Below are 19314 nucleotides of genomic sequence, written 5' to 3' on the forward strand. Positions count from 1 at the left end.
CTCACTTCCTAGCTTGCTGAACACTTTTGATGCAAAAAATATATCTCTTAATAAATATATACTCCCTCTGCTCTGCGTAGCCTTTACATTGATCTCCCTGAATTAGCTACGAAGCATATATGCATAAACCTCCATTGTTTTACCTTTTGTTGAAATACTGTGTTTCTCTATTTGTTTTTGTTTCTGATCCAGTGAACTTCTCACAATATTTCTGTATGTTTTATGGATTTCCTTTGTGCACATACAGTAGAACCTCGTTCATACATTTTCAAAAAATATGTGAAAAATAAGCGTACGATCCGGGAAAACGTACGATCCGAATCCAGTAAAAATTGAAGCTGAGAAGCCCATATTGAGGTGCAAAGGCAGAAAACATTTATTTCTTGCAAAACATAGTTACAGTCGAATCTCGTTAATTCGAACTGACGCTGTGGTCCCGTCAAAGTTATGTGTATTCTAATGGGCGAGAACGCTCGGTAATTCGAACACGAAAGCATTTGCGACGGTTAATTCGAACATAACCGTGCACCGACAATGCTCTCAGCAGCACGCCAAATCACATGGAGGCGCCTCCGACTGGCAATCAGTGCTAAACTACTTCTTAACTCATTCATGCTCGCACATCAAAAGAGCACGGCCCTGACATGCGAGAAGAAATAGGCATTTGCTCATAATCCAGTCTCCAGTCATAGCCTCCATGTTGCTTTGGAATGTTAAACCCAATCAATCAAACAGCCATGGGTAACAAACAGTAAGTTCAAGGCTCAGGGTACAGAATCATAGATTGTATGTGTTTTGTGCGGGCATGTGCAATATATGTTCCGTAGTGCATACCTTGCCATTGACGTGGCCACATCAGCGCTGTCAGTGAAACCATAGCGTTTCCTGCACTAATTACTAGAGGGAACTCTGGCACTAGTGTCTATGGGAGAGGCAAGCATGACGTTTCAGCCAATGTAAGAATGATAGTTAGTACATGTATTTGTCTAAACTTCGTACTTCTGGCTTTAAACGGCTTCGCAACTTTGCAAACTGATAATTTTCAACAAAGTACTGTGTTATAAACGAATATAAATAAACATAAATAAAATTGTCTGTCAGCAGGATTCAAACAGAAGACCTGTGGCACGGAACCCTGATATTTTAAAGATTATTATTATCTTTTTTTTTTTATGAATATTGTACTTACTCGATTCTAACGCGCCCTCGATTGTAACGTGCACCTGTTTTTCGTGACCAAAACAATATATACTTTACAGTACCGCGCACCTCATGCTTTCATACAGAAATACAACTTTCTCTCATTTGGAAAAACAAAAGATTTACTCCCGATGCACTAAAGTAGTGACTAATAAAAAAAGGTTGTAGTTTCACCCAAAAGGCGAAGCATCAATTGCGATAGCAAATTAGTAGACCGCTATACAAAGGATAGCAGTTTTATCGGCCATATAAAATTACAAACATTTGCTTACTAAATAAATTAACAAACACGGTGTCGCTCGCAAACAAGCAAACATGAACACTTCTCGCTAGTTGACCGCGGGAACTCACTGTCAAAACACTGGAGTGACGAAGTGTGGCAAGAGAATTGACCTTCGTGCTAGCATGCCTCTTGCTTCAACGCGACCCGGTGAAAACAGCGCACAGCAGACTCTCCACGTCGCAGATCGCTTTCAAGATAGGGCCAAAGTGATCGTATCGCCGAAGTGGATCCTCTTCTTCTGTTTGCGCCAGTCCCGCACGCAAGTTTCGGATTCTCTGAATGCTCGTGATGCGGCCCGATTTCCGTCCGTCTCCGCACACATGATCACTTTCCTTTTAAATGCGGCATAATGATCAACTCGGCACTTTATGGTGATAGAGCAGACGCAGAAAACGGGAAGACAGACAGTAGATTAATGCCTAAGCACGTGTACTGCAGCACATGGAGGAAGCTGCGGCAGCTTTGGTAGAGTGTAGCTAGGCTCGAAGCGCGTGCGAGGCGGCCATTTTGAAATGCTGACGGCTATATGGTAACGCAGATTTAGGGTCGTACTTGATTCTAACGCGCACGTAGTTTGGGACCTGTTTTATAGGGAAAAAAGTGCGCGTTGGATTCGAGTAAGTACGGTACTGTAAGCCCATACTGTTACAGGGTGGGATATGCATATACAATGGAGTAAAAAATACAACTCCAAATTACGTTCAAAGAAAGTCAAGCCATCAGCACCATTGAAAATTTCCAGACCAAGGCTATTCCATTCAGCAATAGTGCGAACAAGAAATGAATATTCGTGCACATCAACTCGTGAGTTATAGCGGAAAAAAAAAGCATGACGGTGATTGGTTCGAGGAGAAATTCGACGATGTGGGAGCCGGTGTGACGATGAGTTCAAGTTAATTTACCGTTTCACAACTAATACTGACACTATTTTGCCACAAATGCATGCATCGACAAGCGGTACAGAACACCCTTAACCCTTTGCAGTCATAAGCCTTTACCCAGTTTGCGATCTTTCCTGTCAGAAGCCATTTTGGGCGCCATGCAGAAAAAATGCTGTAGTTCACAAACATATGTTAGGGCATTTATTTGAGAAACATTTCTCTATACCTATATAAAGATGTAGTGTACAGTCTCCAGCCACCTGCATCACGTCGCAGGTGATCACCACACAAAACGTCGTCTCTTGGGTCATCACAGTCAGTGTCTTTTGACATGCTGTCATCCAAGGACGTTTGATGACCATCTGAAGGCGGCACATAGTCCCCCTCAGCACTAAAATCGTCATCGGACTCACTAAACTCGCATGAATCCCATCCATAAAATGCCCGCGCAGAATCCCATCAGCAATACGCGCTGCAATTTGCACGCGAAAATCTCTTCAAGACCCTTGCAAAAAGTGCTGTCCTCAACTGTAGGCAACAAAAAGCTGCAATTTGTAATTGAAAACACAGTCGAGAGATGGCGCAACCTACCCAAATAAACAGAATACGAGCAAACACGTGCGTCGGGCGCTTCCCGACATGTGACCGGAGCCGATATTTTGGCATGATGGTGTGGGCCTGACACATTACTGCAAAGGGTTAAAAATTTTGTGCCGGCAAGCCAGCACGTTGAGATGCTTAGCGGGTTTTGATTTGGCCACCTTTACATGTGGAATCTGTACAATTAGTAGTGATTAGGCATGTTCACAGTCTTATTGCTTTCCACATTTAGAAAAGTATAGATGACTTTGAAATTTAGGCCAATAAAGGCAGACAAAACATAGTAAGCAAAGCCACAACAATGTCTGGAGCCACAAACACAAAGATCAGACAAATCCATCTACTAACCATCATTCCCATGCTGGCTGGACAATTTCATCGCCAGAGTTCCCTCTAGTGATTATTGTAGGAAACTCTGAGTGAAACTGTTTGTTTGCTTCTCATGAAGTTTTGCACTGCAAAGCATCTCACTCTTGTGACGCCGGTCAGATTTCATTTGACACAATGAGTGCTGCACAATTTTACAAGCACCTTGTATACAGGGACTCGCTGGTCCCAGAAACGTCCAACCGAAGATGGATCCTGTCCACTACCAGAGGAGAACCAGCCATGGGCTAGACAGGCTGCCCATCGGTTTCTTATCGCATTAGGTGATCTAGGTGAGTGCATTGGTGATGAGGTAACTATCATCACCAAATTCATGTGGTTACTTTAGTTGCCAAGTCAGCCACCTCTGAAGGTGGGTATTCACCCGAGCACAGATTAGTAATTAGTTGAAACCACCAATTACTTTGATACCATACCTTCATGATTAGATAAATTAAATGTAGGTCTCCTTATGGATGTAACTTTCACTGCATTCTCAGTGGTTTCATGTGTTAAATTCACAGTCCAGTTCTAAAAAGTGCAGCTGCCTTAAGATAGTGTGAATCACTTGCATTCTGTTCATTCTCATCGCCTCCTACCTTGACAAAAATACTACAGGTTTAGAATACTTCTTTAGGAGAAGTTGTGGCACTATAGCGCAAGGCAAAGTTTTTTTTTACAAGGTGGCTGCTGGGAAGGAAAACATGACCTTGCAGAGAAACTCGATTTGGCCTTGGCTGATACTTATGTTGGCGGTTCACATCACTGTTGTCCTGCTTGCAGCACGCTACCTGAGTGAGCTCGAGGACCGTGAGCATGGTCACTGGGCTGCGTTGTCTGCCCGCTACTACTGGCAGGCCCTGTCTCTGGACCCTGGGTCCGGCATGCCCCACAACCAGCTGGGCACCCTGGCCGCTGGCGACACTTGCAAGGCTGCCTACCACTTCCTGAGATGGTCAGTGCTCTCTTTCACACACACTTCCCTGTAGCAAAGCACGGCATAGTGAGGTACTACATAGCTTTAGCTGTGCTGTTTTACCTGCACCTGTAGTAGCTCTACAGCATACGGTATGGCTCATACGTGTTAATATTTTACTATGTAATAGTCAAAAACTACTTGCATCTTTTTCCTGCTGTAAAAGTTCACATTGTCCTTCAGTTGCATAACTTTGCGAGTAGACTTCTCAAGGCGAGAGGCCATCTTGCAGAAATTTCTATTGTCCCCAATAATGTGTTAACCTTTTCTCGCTGGCGGTTGGGATTTTATAACATACTGGTTCTGAGCTCCTACATTGGAGTGGGACACCTAAGCAAGTGAAAATCATATTCTGACATCCGGTGTATAGTTGCCCAATGAAAGCATATCATTGTGCATCTGTCTTTCACTTGGAAAACAACGCTGGGTAACAAATGGTGTAAAAATTACAGTATCCCACACACACACACACCTTGGTGGCTATGGTGTTGTGTTGTAGCAGATCCAGTTTCTAGCCACAGCGACCACATACAAAAATGTCCATATGTTATCGTGGTTTGGGTGCACATGGAACTGAGATGGTCAAAATTAATTCGAAGCCCTCCACTTCAGCATCCCTCGAAACCCACTGTGCAGTTTTGGGGTAATAAACCCCACATTTCAATTAATGTTTTAACCTCATATACAAGCTATATTAAATTTAATTTAAATGTTTTCTTTGGACAAAGAAAGTCAGGCAATCAGTGTTTTACAGGAAGAGTTTACTGTACAGTTTACAACAGTAATTTTTAAATGCTTCCTGCAGTGCTCAAGCTGAAATAAATGCTTTTGCACCAGCTTTGTAGAAAGCAGCTATGTTCTGTTGTGCACATTGCAGCTTGCAGAGCGGCCAGCCATTTGAAGGGGCTCAAGGGAACCTTTTGCGCCTGCTAGACAAGAACAGCAGCCAGCCTGCTCTCCTGGGACAGCTGAGAGACAGGTGAGCTGACCTTGCATTCTCTGACTATCTGGACAAACCGGCCATGCCTTGCGTTCTTACAGTACTGTGAATGAAGTACTGTGAAATTATATACAGTACGTACTTGCAGTACTGTGAAATTTATATTCTCAGAAAGCAAATTGTATTCTAAACAACTGAATCATGCACATTGCTGCTAATAAATTGTTCTGCCCTTCTTAAAGGAGTCCTAAACCACCCTCCTGGGCTTGGTGAAAAAACATAGTCCGCAAATAGCATACGCTGCTGTGAACATCAGCCAAGCTTTGCAATCGTACGCAGCGCGTGGATCTTGGAAACGGAACATTAAGTCACCTTTCTCTCAAACGCTTTGTTTTCCACAGAAGCCTTCTCCTCACTGTTTTCTGGACGCTTTAATTCGTAGTAGAGCAGATTCCCATACGCGGCTGCTATTGGCCAATAGGTGGCATCAATCAAGAAGTTTCGAATTTTGATAATAATTATGTACTTCTGGAATAAGCCGACTATCGTCTGCTGATGCTCGGTTGCAGCCGCCCGCGTAGGAATTGAACTTTGGCCGCCCTGCTTATCAGTGTCATAGTCGTCGGGTCTCGCTAATTTCGACTTGTTTTGAACACTCATCTAGCCTCGAACCACGGGAAACTTAAGGTCAGACCAGGCGCACACTTGCCAGCGCACGCTCACTCCTGGCCACTCCTGGTTAGACACTTTGGCAGACTTACTTAGTATTGCGCAGTTCATAGCGCTTCAAAATGCGCAAGTTGGTTGAGGCTTCTATCCGTCGATCAAGTTGGTGCAGGACAAAGCCGGTCTGCATGATGTAGCACAGCCAGACAGGAGCATATAAGCTCAAGCGCAGACTCGAAGTCCTGTCGTGCACAAAGCAAATGCTACAGTTGCATGTAGCTACGGTGTTCTATGTAGCATAGATACCGCAGGCGCCACAATGAGTCCGCTGGCTGAGCGCACTGCGGCTCGCTGAAGACAACCGAGCTTGGTGCTCGTTGGTGCCAACATCGGAAGCAGTGGCATCTATGCGAACATCCAAAATGAAATTTGAACTGTGTGCCACGGTGACATTCAGTAGGCGGAGCATTGTGGGCACACCCTGCTCCACCGTAGCCTTCGCAGTGCAAGGCATTGAAGAAGGAGCTGAACCACCACGAAGGAGGTGTTTGATTGCCCATAACTCCGCTTCTGTTGGCGTATTTAAGTACTTTTAGCGGCAGTGTATTTCTCAAATAGCCCAATTTAACTTCAAGTGCATTTCTCCACTTCGATAAAATGTGGTTCAGGGCCCTTTTCAGAGTAATTGCGCTGGTTTGGCTCACCATCTGTATTAGCAATTTATAACTATGTATATATAAAATTTGTATGTGCAACTATTAAGCACTAAAGGCACCCACTTGATTCTACCTAGATGTTTTCACTATAGCTTTTGAAGTAAGGTAGATTTTTAGTGGTGGGGGGCTACATGCCGTTAATATCTCCTTGCAAGTGCCCACTATCTACAGACACTGATAGTGGATCCGGCCTGGGACAATATGCAGTTATTCCATAGCTTTCCCATTTGAGAAGATATATCTTTGGGTTAGTTGGTATTCCATGAAAGATTTCTAGTGTAGACGAAAAGGAAAAAGTGTGGAGAAGACAGCACAGGCTTCGACAGTCGAACCTTCTTATAATGATCCCAGATATAACAATCTATCGGTTATAACGACCACATTTCAGTGCATTTGTGATTTCCCCACCCTTCCTATAGAAACTGCTTCCAGATATAATTAACGTTTTTTAAAAAGCCATACTGCTACAATGAACGCTTCGAACCCAGTCACAGTAAAAAGAGGGCATACATGCAGTGCCAAAGATAGGAAGTGCGCACCATGCTCCAGTTCAACCGCGGTGATGATACGGCCTTTGAGATGAGCAAGTGACCACCTCGCACAGATTTCGGAAGCCACGAAGAAGGTCACGCATTTTAAAAGCACGCCTGCAGAGCGGAGGCGTGCCACATACAGCATAGTAACGTTGGCATAAACGGCGTGTGCATAAACAGCATAAACACTCTGCCAACAAATGCGTCCTTGTACTTTGCGCCTGTGCCGGCTGTCGGTGCTGTCGCTCGCACCGTATCTTGAAAGCGATTTCCGCTGAAGCGATAGACCGCACGAACCTTCGCTCGCTGCTGCGGCTGCACTTCCCCACGCTTGCGTGGGGAAAAGCACGAAAGCAATAAAAGCGCCACCGCTTCACTCTTCGCACCCAGTCGTGGCCTCCGCACTGTTCGGCACCGCGTCCGCGCCTCCGCACCAAAAGAGAAAGGGAGAAAGCGCATGACTGCACGCTATTCTCTTTCGCGGCCATCGGTGGGGCGGCGTTTATTCATATCAACCGACGCGGGTCGAAAATCAATTCGTAACAACTGTTCTCTAGCACGTTGCAAAGTATTGGGGCTCGGCCGGGACCACAGAAAAATTCGTATCATCCGGAAATTCGTGTTAGCCGTGATCGTATCGTCGAGATTCCACTGTGTAACGAACTTCTGATATAGTGACCACTTTTTTTTGCGGAACTCTCAAGATTATAAACTGGTCCGACTGTATATGCAAAACTCAAGCCAAAATTGTGTCTGTAGATCCTCGAGTGACCTGTCAGAAAAGGAATTGTCATATCTTGATGGCGCTCGTGGCTAGAGGTTATCAAGTCATGCGAAGTCTTGCGGTGTTTACTGTGCACATGCCTTACATTTTGCATGCAGTGGCCGACCAATAATTCGGACAGCTCCATGGCACTGCCACTAGCCCCATAGACTTAATGTATAATGACGATCAAAGTTTTGCGCCATGCGATGATTCAGACTTCGACTGCACGACCGTGTGCTAATTTGGCCACGAGTCAAGCAGAAATAGCTACATTTTCATTTTGATACTTCACCGGCATGGTTGTCAGCCTTGCTGTCGCAGTACATCCTTGAAACTGAAACAAGCAAAGCCTAGTCGATCTTGTAGTCGCCAATGAAGATTTGGTGCATGCATTGACTGTACTTTCATCTATCTGTGTAGTGATAGCATGAAAATGGTCTAGATGCGGACCGCGATTTTGTAGCCATGCCTTCTGCACGATTCTATGCCACTCTTATCATCCACCGTTCATGGCCAGCTGATACCTTTGATAACAGGGGCAGGGCATCAGCCTGACCACTGACGAAGGGTGAAAAGGAATATCATAAAAGGTGATGCTAAAAAATTGTGGACACGGACTGCCTAGGCCAAAGGCAAGCACATAGCAGCGTGTTGACAATCATGATTGTGTTCTGCTGCTGAGCACGAGGTCACGGGTTTGATTCCCAGCCGGGGCGGCCGCATTTCGATGGGTGTGGAATGCAAAAAAACGCTTGTGTGCGTTTGTGTACGTTAAAGAACCACAGGTGGTCAAAATTAATATCTAGCCTTCCATTGTGGCATCCCTCATAACAAGCTTACTATGCAGTTTTGGGACGTTAAACCCCTCATTTTAATTTTATTGTTCAATTTTATGCAGGTGCAAACCATCAGCAGTCTTTACATGCAGCTACCTGAGGTTGTGCGAACAGTTCTACACATCCAGTGACACCAGGTTGGTATTGCAAGAACTACCGTGTTATGCTCAGTATTAATATTGCTGCCATTGATGTGCAATGTTTTTATAGTGTTGCACGCTAAAATGAGAGTTGCTGATGTGTGTACATATAAGAACAAGTTAAGGACCGCACAAAGAGTGATGGAACAAGACATGTTAGGCATAACGTTAAGAGACGGGGAGAGCGGTGTGGATAAAAGAGCAAATGAGGATATCAGATATGTATTCTAGTTGACATTAGGAGAAAAAAATTTCGCTAGGCAGGCCATGTGATGCATAGGGAAGATAACCGGTGGACCATTAGAGTTATAGAATGGGTGCCAAGGGAAGGGAAGTGCAGTCGACGATGGCAGAAAACTAGGTGGGGTGATGAAATTAGGAAATCTGCAGGCGCAAGTTGGGAATCAGCTAGCGCAAGACAGGGTAATTGGAGGTTGCTGGGAGAGGCCTTTGTCTTGCAGCGGGTGTAAAACAAAGGTGATGATGATGATACACATAACAATTTTGCATTCAAAATCTCGTACTGCATTAAAACCACGTGATGTTTGGAAGGGCACTGCCATCAGTTCAAAGCCACCTTGTAAGCCCGTATCAGCATCTTCCAGGGCAGGAAAGAACTGACGTTTATCTCGTTTTTTGCTAGGCTTTGTTTCCTCGTTGATAAATGCCCACATTCTTAGTTAACTGCATAACATTCTCCTGCTTAGTTTACTGTAGAGTCCTTGCATGCATGCTGAGCGTTGAGCTTCTGGAGTTGATACAAGTGATGTTTCTTTGCTTGGAGCATGAACTGTAAGATTGGAATTGCTGTGTGACACTTAGCAGGTCTGAGAAGATTCCTTTGCGAAAACACGCATGGTTGCACACCCTCTGGTTACAGGATATTGTCATTTCATGGGAATTAAATTGTGTTCTTGCAGTCCAGTGCATACTGGTAAATGCCTGCATGATTGGATGACAGTGACTCAGGAGCACAAACTCTTTCATTTAGTGGCCTGCAGAGCTTGTGTGAGGAGTGCTTGTCGCAACTGGTGGCTGTCTTGGAGCAGCCCGAGGCAGAGGCAGAGTTGGTCTTCCAAGCAGCTGTCATGGCCATTATCTGCACTGACAAGCTGCACAAGTCAGGTGAGTGTCCTCACGTTTCTTGTCTTCAAGGTCTTATGCCGCAGTTAGATGAAAAATTATATGCAGAATTCCTCAACACCTGACCATGTTGGTACGGAACAGTTATTTCTTCTCACGAAATACAAGCCTACCATGGTTGTGAAGATGGCAACAACATAACCTTGCACGGGCTGTTTTTTCTAGGGCAGAACTACATGTGCACCTGTATATACACCTGTATTATAACATTTCCCTCGCCTCTTTCTACATAACCACATTGTAAAGCACTGTACAAAGTCCTACATTATGCCACAATTATTTATTTCAAAAGCTTGCAATGGTAGTCGAGCAACAAGCATTAAATTGTTCACACACTTTCTTCTCCCAGCTGGAGTATGCCTGCTAATGTCACCATCACCTTTGGTGAGATTTGGGCACATGTTGCAATTGCAGGGATTGCATTCGTCCATTTCGTTCTGGCGCCACAGTGCAACACGTTTAGGGCATAGCGGCTTCGTCACGACAGTCACTTTCGAACTTTGTGCGCACGAGCTGCCACTTTCCCTTTCTATTTTTTCTGAGGGCACCATAGAGCAACGGTACTGTAAAACATTTGCTACTGTCCGCCCCTGAATGGGACAAGGGCTCACTCGATGGGACTGCTTGGGTGGAAACTTGCGTCCCCTCTCTCCTGCAGGCTCGAGCCGACCGTGAAAGCAGGGGTGCGGAGAGACCTACAAAGTGCGATAGAGACCAGTCTCTTCTCTTCGGAGTAGTCTTCAGAACAGGAGCAGCAGATAGGTACGCACCCGCCTCATGTTGAGGACCTTCGGCAAGGCCACTCAGCAAAAAGGGGTAACCGGGAGAATCAGTATTCAGTACGCATTGTTTTGCTGGCCGAGAGGTTCTCCCCGCAGCCCCGCTCCCCCTGTCAGCTTGAGCCGCCAGAGGGAGGGGATGCGAGTTCCTGCCAAAACAGACGAATTGGGGGAGCACCTTGTCCGCTTTGTGGCAGCGGACAGCAGCAAGTGTTTTACGTTCCCGCTACTGTACGGCGCCCTTGGGGGATACAGAGGTAAAGTCGCAGCCCATGCACGAGAGGTTCGAAAGCAATCTTGCTGGACTGCCCAAAACATGCGGCGCTCTAGCGGCACAACGAAAGGGACAAACAAAATCCCCACAGAGTCTGCCACGACTATTCCCTTATTGTACAGTCGCCGACCGATAAATCCGACACCGATAATCAGGACATGCTCGCTAATTCGGACAGCTTCGTGGCACCGCGAATGGCCCCGTAGACTTAATGTGTAAAGACGACCGATGTTTCGGACAGCCGCCAGCTCTACATTCGATTATCCGGACTCCGTCCGTGACTGTAGCGTACGTGGATTCTGCCACCGTTGTCTTCTCTGGCAACATCGATGAGACATGAAGTATGGCCTCAGAGATATGCAACATCAAGTATGGTTTCAGAGATTACATGCAAAACTGTAATCCCCGATGCCTTGTCTAGGTCACAGCACTACGGCTCAGATTAAATTACAAATGCTGATCTTTGAGGCCTTGCCTGAATTCTGAGGTCGCATCAACATCGTGATCATCACATCCTATTCCGGCATCCCAACTAATGGTGGCATGGCCTGCTCTCTCCATTCTGTTTGTTTAGTTGGCGTTACAGACAGCGCTCGCAGTCTGACTCCGAATGAGTCTTGAGTCGCAGTCCAAATGACCCCTACTCCGCAACTGAAGAGCCTGAACTGTCGCCTACCACAAAGAGCTCAAATGCGGGCATCATTGATGACCTGCTAGGCTGCGGTGCCGATTCCTGCCGCCGTTACATTTGAAGACTTTGCAGACGTCGACAGCGCGGTGTTGTGTGCCGAACTGAACGATGACGAAATAATTAAGCAAGTTCTCCCACCGTCAAACAGCAACTTTAACTCGGATGATGATGTGCCGTGTGGATCTGGCTTGAGCCTTTGCAGTCCTTGCATCAGCGTGCAGCGACAACAGAAAACCGGCAGAAATATAGGTGCACTTGGTCGCACATAAGCGGAAGTGTGTGTAGCAATGAATCTACCACTTCCTTGCACAGGATCATTAAAACGTAAATAAAATGATCTTTTTTTGGGCACATTCGTTTTTTTCGGACATTCGATAGTTCAGTCTTATTTACGTTCCCCATGAAGTCCGAAATATCGGTCGCCGACTGTATTTGTTTGTTACATAGCAAGCTCACAATCCTGGCTATAATTTTTTCTGAGCAGTGCGTTTGTTTGGCAGTGCCCTTGGGGTGTTTCATGACACTTCTTTTGCCATTGATGCAGCAGCATTGACGGGGTCATCACTTGAGGTGATAGTTAAGGTTGTTGAGGCTGACATTGGAGATGAAGTACAGTAAACCTTCGTTAACTCGAACTCTGATATCTCGAATTATCGAACTCAAATTTTTTTCCTGGCACGGTGTCAACTCCATGGGTTTTTCACCCCTTATCTCGAAACGCCACTGCACCGAACTCCTGATTTCATGAAACCTAAAGTGCGAAAATGCTGAAAAAAAAGACAGTACCGAAATGTTTTTTTTTGTACTTTTTTGCGAAGCTGTGGTATCGCCAGAAAAAGTGAACCCAGGGCCGGTATTTTGTAGCGATGCCTTCTCCGATGTTAATGCCTTTTCGTGCTTTTCGCGCTTGGTCAGCGGTCAAAGCGACGGTCCGCTCAGGTTATAAACGGGATCAGCCGGCCGTAAGCGGTGGATGATAAGACTAGCATAGAATAAAGCATAATGCATCGCTACAAAATACTGGCTCAGGCCTGCAATTTGGTCTCAATGCATTTTGCTTGATTCTACTTCACCCTCATCTACAGTTCTCAGCTGGCTGACCCCATTGATTACGCGGGCGGAGCGTCGCTACAACTGCTGACGCGCGCAAAGAGTGCGAGAAAAGGTAGCATCGGCCAGAGGCGAGTGCTCCACCACTTGTAAACATGCCAGCCACGCACGGCAGTGCCTCGATGCGCGGTGCTCGGAGGCAGCTATTGTGCATGACTGCGCTGGCAGTGGTCACGTTACTAAGCAGGGCGGTGGCGTGCGCTTTCCCACGGCGATTGCTCGCAACGCGCAGCATGGTGCTTTCTAGTGATACAGATCTTAAGGCGATTGTTCAGCTGACTGCAAACGGCGAAAACAATTTTGGAAGCCGGAAATACTTCGTAGACGTCAAGGTTTGGACACCACCTAGTGTCCAAAAATGAACAATGGCCTCAATCCGGTGCAGTTCATTTTCGCGCTTCATCAGTGGTCAGAACGATGCTCTGTAAAGGTTATCCTCGGTCGAAAACTCCGGGGAACCGAGCCTGTTCACAAGATTTTTAGCGTGATTCGGTTTCGAACACGGTGTCAACGAGCATCTGCATGTGCGAGACCAACATGTTGGTTGCTGGGTCGCACATAATATCGCAAAATCGATCTACTAAAAGTGCCACTCCTAGTGCGTTGAGCTTTTGTGAGGAACTCGGCAGTTACCGGTGCCATATTGGAAAGGCGTCATGTTGACTTTATGCGGTGGTTGTGCTTATATTTTCACGACTTTGGCTATCTTGAAACTCCGCTTATCTTGAAATTTTTTGCTGTTTTTACTACTTCGAGTTAAAGGGGTACTACTGCTTAGGTTTCTGCCTGAATATGTGGGCTCCCCATGATGCCTCGAGCAATTATACATGACGTGTTCTACATGATCATTGCTACAGTCATGGCTGCAAGAGAATCTCATCCTTTAAAAATGGGCACTTACTGTCCCTCCCTCCGTGCTTGAAGAAAGTTCTCTTGTGTCTCTGACAGACAAGAATGTTGCACTGTCCTTCAACTGTAAACAGTAAACATTGTGCAATCAGGTGCACACAGCCTAAAAGTGCCACAAAAAAAGGCGGTGTAGATGCTGAGGACACCCACCTACACGTATGCACCGCTGCAGTGGAAAGAGGAGTTGATGGAAAGGTGCAAGTGAGGACATGACTACGTAATGACAGAGGCACTCAGCATTTGACAGCTTCCTAAATCATACACAGAAATTGGACATACGCAGTGGCAGCACAAGGTGAATGGCTACATGTCTTCAAATTGATGCTATCAGCCGGCCATTTTTATTTTTTTTTATTTTTAAGGAGAGTTTATTTCTCCCTCTCATCCAGCAGCATGCTGCAAACCCAAAGTGAATGGATGAGAACAAACAGCGCTAGGACGGGACGAAGTGAGTAGACTGTCTGTCTACTCACTTCTCATGATTTACCAACCAGCCCAGACCAGCACACTCCCAAAGTGAATGGCTTTGCAGTGCAGACAGTAAGGCAATATAGTGTGTGTGCGTGTGTGTGTATGTGCACACATACGGTAGGAGATGGCAAATGAGTGACGATTATCTAGTGTTTAAGTATTAGTTTCTTTGAGGTGCATTTGCCGCTCAATTTACATAATGCACACATTGCACTTATTTTTCACACAACATGTAATGTTGCAATTGGGCTAGCGCTTTTGCAGCTGCAATCTTAGAACTCTAGCAATGTGAAATAGTACTCCTTCAACTTTCAATTACACCCATGCACAGACAGAGACAATGAATTGTTCATTATTATTTATAACCGTAACTGTTCGTAACAAGTATTATGAATGTTCATAATATGGTACGAATGTTTGTTTAATCATGCAATGTGCAGCTGTATGTGGGGTCAAATAGGAAATGCGAGAAAATGGCTTTATATGTTTTCCACTGGAAACTGTTATTGTGGCTGTGTTCACATCATCCATTTGCTTATATACTATATTTAGTTTTCCTAAGAAAGTTGCAGCTCCCCTCAGCCCCACTATGAAAGGCCGATGCTTTGTATTGTGCTTGACACCTTGAATAGACTTCCAGACAGCTGCATGGCGAGTAGCTCAGATTGCACCAAATACTAATGGTTCATGTGTGTTGAAGCAGAAATTAAAGCTGAATGCCAGTGTCCCATAATTGCTTTGAAGGGCTGAAGAAACCAAAGAAGTTGGATGCTCGGTGTTTGCAGGGCCCCATCCTTTGAGCAGCGCTGCGGCTGCCTTCACCCTGAACATGTTCTCCCATGTGACTGCAACCTGTTCCCACCTTGTGTCTCAGTGCTCCCTCACAGGACCTGAGAGACAGAAACACAGCATCATCCACCGAAACGGTAAGTGCATGACCAGCCGGCTTTTGTGCCAGGCATACTTTGACAAGCACATTGGGGGTGTGTTCTGGTTCACTCCAAAATGGAACAGATATTTCAAAGACAGCTTCTTTGCTGTGTATTGGAACATAAACTTGCCCTGACATTGTTTGCCCCCCTGGTATATACCATATTTACTCAATTGTAATGCGATTGCAACGCGAGGGGTGACTTTTTGTTGCGTCCAGCAAAAAAAAAAAAAAAATAGGAAGAAGAAAACCGCTAAAGTAACGCGAGACCACTGGATGCAAAAGTCGCAGTTTTGCCCGAAAGGCGAAGCATCAATTGAAATAGCAAATTAGTACAGAGCTATACGGAGTAAGGACAGTAGTTTTATCAGATGTATAAACTTGGACACATTCGCTTACTAACTGAATTGTGTCAGCGCGCACAAGCAAACATGAATAGACCACACTCGATGACCGCGCACAACCGCTGTCAAAATGCTAGCATGAGCAAGTGTGCCAGCAGCAGCGAGCGAAGGTTCGTGCGGTCTATCGCTTGAACGGAAACTGAGCGGCGAAAGCACAGCACGTACAAAGGTAAGAGCCATGTGGAGAACGCTTTCAAAATACGGTGCGCATGGCAGCCCACAGCCGCGCAAAGTACAAGTACGCATCATGGTGGCAGAGTAGAAGCTGCACCCCCTCCCTTCCGCACTGCCTTCCGGCTTTCCTCCTTTCGCGTGGGAGATTGAGTCGCCAGTTCCCATTGCACCCGGTCGCAAGATACGCATTTGGTGCCGCAGCTAAACGTCGCCTCTGCTCCCTCCCATCCCCCCACGACCTTTCGCACGACAGAAGACCGCGTTTGCTCTCCGCCGTGTGTTCGCTCCCTGTGAAAGCGCGCGCGCTCTTACTCACACATTTTACTCGTTGATTAGAATTGGGTGCATCGTTGCACTTCTTAGACAACTTGAATTTTGGTATTCAATTGTAATGCGAGGATCGACTTCAGGTAGCAAAAATCTGGAAAAAAACTCGCGTTACAATCGAGTAAATGCGGTAACCTTTAATGCCAAGATCAGCCAGAAGGTTACACAAGTAATTTTATTTAAAAAAAACTATAGAAATAAAAATGTCACTTTATTTCAGACTTTGGTGCTGCTCAATCTTATTTGTTAATACACTATTAGTTGCAGACTCCTGGTGATAAACCCACACCTCTTTTTCAAAACCTGCATTTCCCCAAGACTCCATGGTGGCTCTTGCCATTGTCGGCAGGTGTTTAACACAATCGTCAGTCTAGCTTACAGTGCTCACTTGATTACCACAGCAGCCCTTCGTCTCACCAGCATTACCTTCTCACTAGGCAGCATAGTAGCCTGCATCACTGCCAAATCTTTTTCTTCCTTTTTAACGGCTATTTGTGCATAATTACGCATAAATTCAGATGTGATTAACGCTTGTTTCATAAGTATGTATACTATTAGTAATGCTAAAGCCCTGTCCAACCTGCTGGTAAATTCACTGTATGTACACTAGACGGCTTCGATAGTTGAAATGTTAGCCTATATTAGTGTTCTAAAACACCTACATTATTTGAATTAAGTAGGCAGTTTTAGCAAAAATTTTAGTGACTGCAGCAAAATTAAGCGAAGCATTTTGTGACCTGTCTCAGTTTAGTGGCACGCTAAAAAAATGGAAATGCTAGACAGTGGCCTCTGCTACACTTGCATTTTGCAGATTGCAATAGCTGCCTTCAGGAGTTGTCATTGCCTCAGTTATATAGTAACTGAGTAAATGTGGGACCAAAGCTTTCATTGGGGCTGGTTAGTATGACAACGATAAAGTATGCTGCCTTTGCTAACTTGAAGTAATGGTGACTGTGCATTTTGCTTTAGAGCACATAAGATAGCTTTGTATTGACATGACTAGCATCACTGGTGATGCACATCTGCTGTTACTGATTGATTGTTTGTATCTTTGAGTTGAAGGAGAGATCTGTTTACTGCAGCAGGGTTGCTACAGAGTGCTTTCATACATATTACAGCTTGACAGCAGTTTCATGTTGTACAAATGCATGTCTGGCTGTATGATTGATGTGCAAGGTGGTTGTGGGGCACCTTGGAGCACCAATGCACATACTCGCCTGCTCCATTATTGATCTAATGTGCACATAATTGTACCCCTTTGTCCCTACCACCGCAAGACAGCCTCAACTCACTGGAAACTGATCTATGTACCATGTTCCTTCTGCATGCATAGGTTGCAATTCGTGAGAGAACTGCTGTCTAATCTTTTATACTTACCCATGTGCACAAGTGCACGTGGTATATCAGGGATGTTGTTTGTGTTATTTGCCAAGGATTATTTACATAATCCTGTTTTTGCCAAATGAAGTGCACCTTTGACTGAAAAGCACAACCTCTCTAGGAAAAATTTGGGGCCCCTGACATTGGTGTCTCTGTTGCCTGCCGTGGAATGTATTTTTTTTTTTTTTTCCCATGACTGTGGCATGATGGTATATGGCATCATGAACAAGGCCTTACAGTGGGAACTTGCCATGCAGATGTGCCTGCAGTTCCAAAACTACTGGCTGAACCCACCTTGCCACGAGACGGCACTTTTGTTGCCACCACCAATGGTCAGGATGCGTACCAGCAGTTTTCTTTTCCTGTAGACATAAAGAATGCCCTTTCACAAGCTGTAATCGCATTTCTTTATGCTGCTGCTGTTCCTGATCACCTTTGTGCCTATTCTGTACTTGGTGGCTTCATTATCTTTTTTGATACTTTTTTGCAACATTCCTTTAGGCTGGTATTGTTTCCTCTTAACATAAAAATTATAATTGATTGCAGTTCTTGTAAATGTCTTCAATTACTTGGCCATCATGTGCCATCTATAGCCCTAATAAAGAGAAAATATAAGAATAGCATATCAAAATATTTTACGAAGTCTGATGGCATATTCTGCTGGTAATTTCAAGTTCACAGGCAGTGCTCCAATGATCCTATCAGATATCAGGCTAAGCTTTACTGCAAGCATAAGCAGGCTTCGCTGGTGACAGTGAAGCCCAACTATTGCTATTAGACTTGCTCATTCATGTCAATACAGATTTAAGGCTGTCTTGCACTCACCGAAATAGCTTAGTGACTACCGCATTGCGCTGCTGAGCATGAGGTCTGAGGTTTGACCCGGTCATGACGGCTGCACTTTGATCAAGGTGAAATGCAAAAACGCTCGTGTACTGTTTTGAAAAACCCAGACGGTCAAAATTAATCCAGAGTCCCCCCTACCTCATAATCAGATTGTGGTGTTGACACATAAGACCCTAGAATTTTTATTTATTTTGTAATGCTGTCTTGGCAAGACCTTAATATCACTGCTGCAGTGCTCTGAAATGACCATTCTAGTATGGCATCGTACTTCAGCCCGAAATGTTTGCCTCTTTCATGCGGTCTCCTAAGTTAGGCCACAAGCAACCACTGCGTGTGGCTGACAGCAGTGATTGCAGGCTTCTCACACATGGTGGAAAGTCAAATTCAGATTGCCTCACTTTGCCCTGCGGTGGCACGCTGCTGTGCTCCCTCTGACAGTGTGACAGGGGTATGGTGGCAGTGTGCAGAAGAATTGCATACATCTCACACTTTGAAAAGGAGTCTGTCCTGTTGCTGGACAAGGAAAAACAAGGAAGGGTGTTTCTGCTGCTGCATCACCAACTTATCAGTAAAACAGCACAAATGGACAATTGCTCCCATGAACTGTGTATGCAATCATTGCATGATCACTGCCTTTCCAGTGAGATGGCAGTATGTGAAGCACCAGTAAGTTAGGTAGTACTGTCGCATTTTGACAAGGAGATGAAAATTCCAGTGTGGTGGCTTGACTAAAACCACAACTGAGTCTTCTGTTGGCCCTCATGTGTTTCTCTGTTTGGCTGCAGGCTGGCTCCCAGGTACTGAAGTGGAAGAAGAGTCTTCAACTAGCTCTACTCCACTTAGTAGGTGAGAACAAGTTCCTTCAGTCCGTTCCCTCAGGCTTGCCTCACAAGTGTGCAATGCTGATAAACCAACTATTGCTACTGACATGTTCATTGCTTGCTCAGTCCAGCATGGGTTACATCTAGGCTA

At 45.3% G+C, this 19314-nt stretch overlaps 1 protein-coding gene across 2 annotated transcripts in view; it reads left to right on the forward strand.

Moving 5' to 3' along the window:
• The window catches only part of LOC119446734 (nonsense-mediated mRNA decay factor SMG5), a 45738-nt gene that overhangs the window by 8284 nt on the left and 18140 nt on the right, over nt 1-19314 (forward strand). The window contains exons 5-12 of one of the 2 annotated variants that reach the window (XM_037711257.2): nt 3507-3623; nt 4114-4285; nt 5184-5285; nt 8826-8900; nt 9895-10028; nt 15066-15206; nt 17754-17828; nt 19128-19188. In XM_037711257.2, the coding sequence (XP_037567185.1) occupies nt 3507-3623; nt 4114-4285; nt 5184-5285; nt 8826-8900; nt 9895-10028; nt 15066-15206; nt 17754-17828; nt 19128-19188 (877 nt within the window). The remainder of the gene's footprint in view (nt 1-3506; nt 3624-4113; nt 4286-5183; nt 5286-8825; nt 8901-9894; nt 10029-15065; nt 15207-17753; nt 17829-19127; nt 19189-19314) is intronic. The other variant, XM_049664359.1, reaches the window with a different exon arrangement.

Source organism: Dermacentor silvarum, chromosome 3, assembly GCF_013339745.2.
Source record: "Dermacentor silvarum isolate Dsil-2018 chromosome 3, BIME_Dsil_1.4, whole genome shotgun sequence".
In the NCBI taxonomy this organism is placed as follows: domain Eukaryota; kingdom Metazoa; phylum Arthropoda; class Arachnida; order Ixodida; family Ixodidae; genus Dermacentor; species Dermacentor silvarum.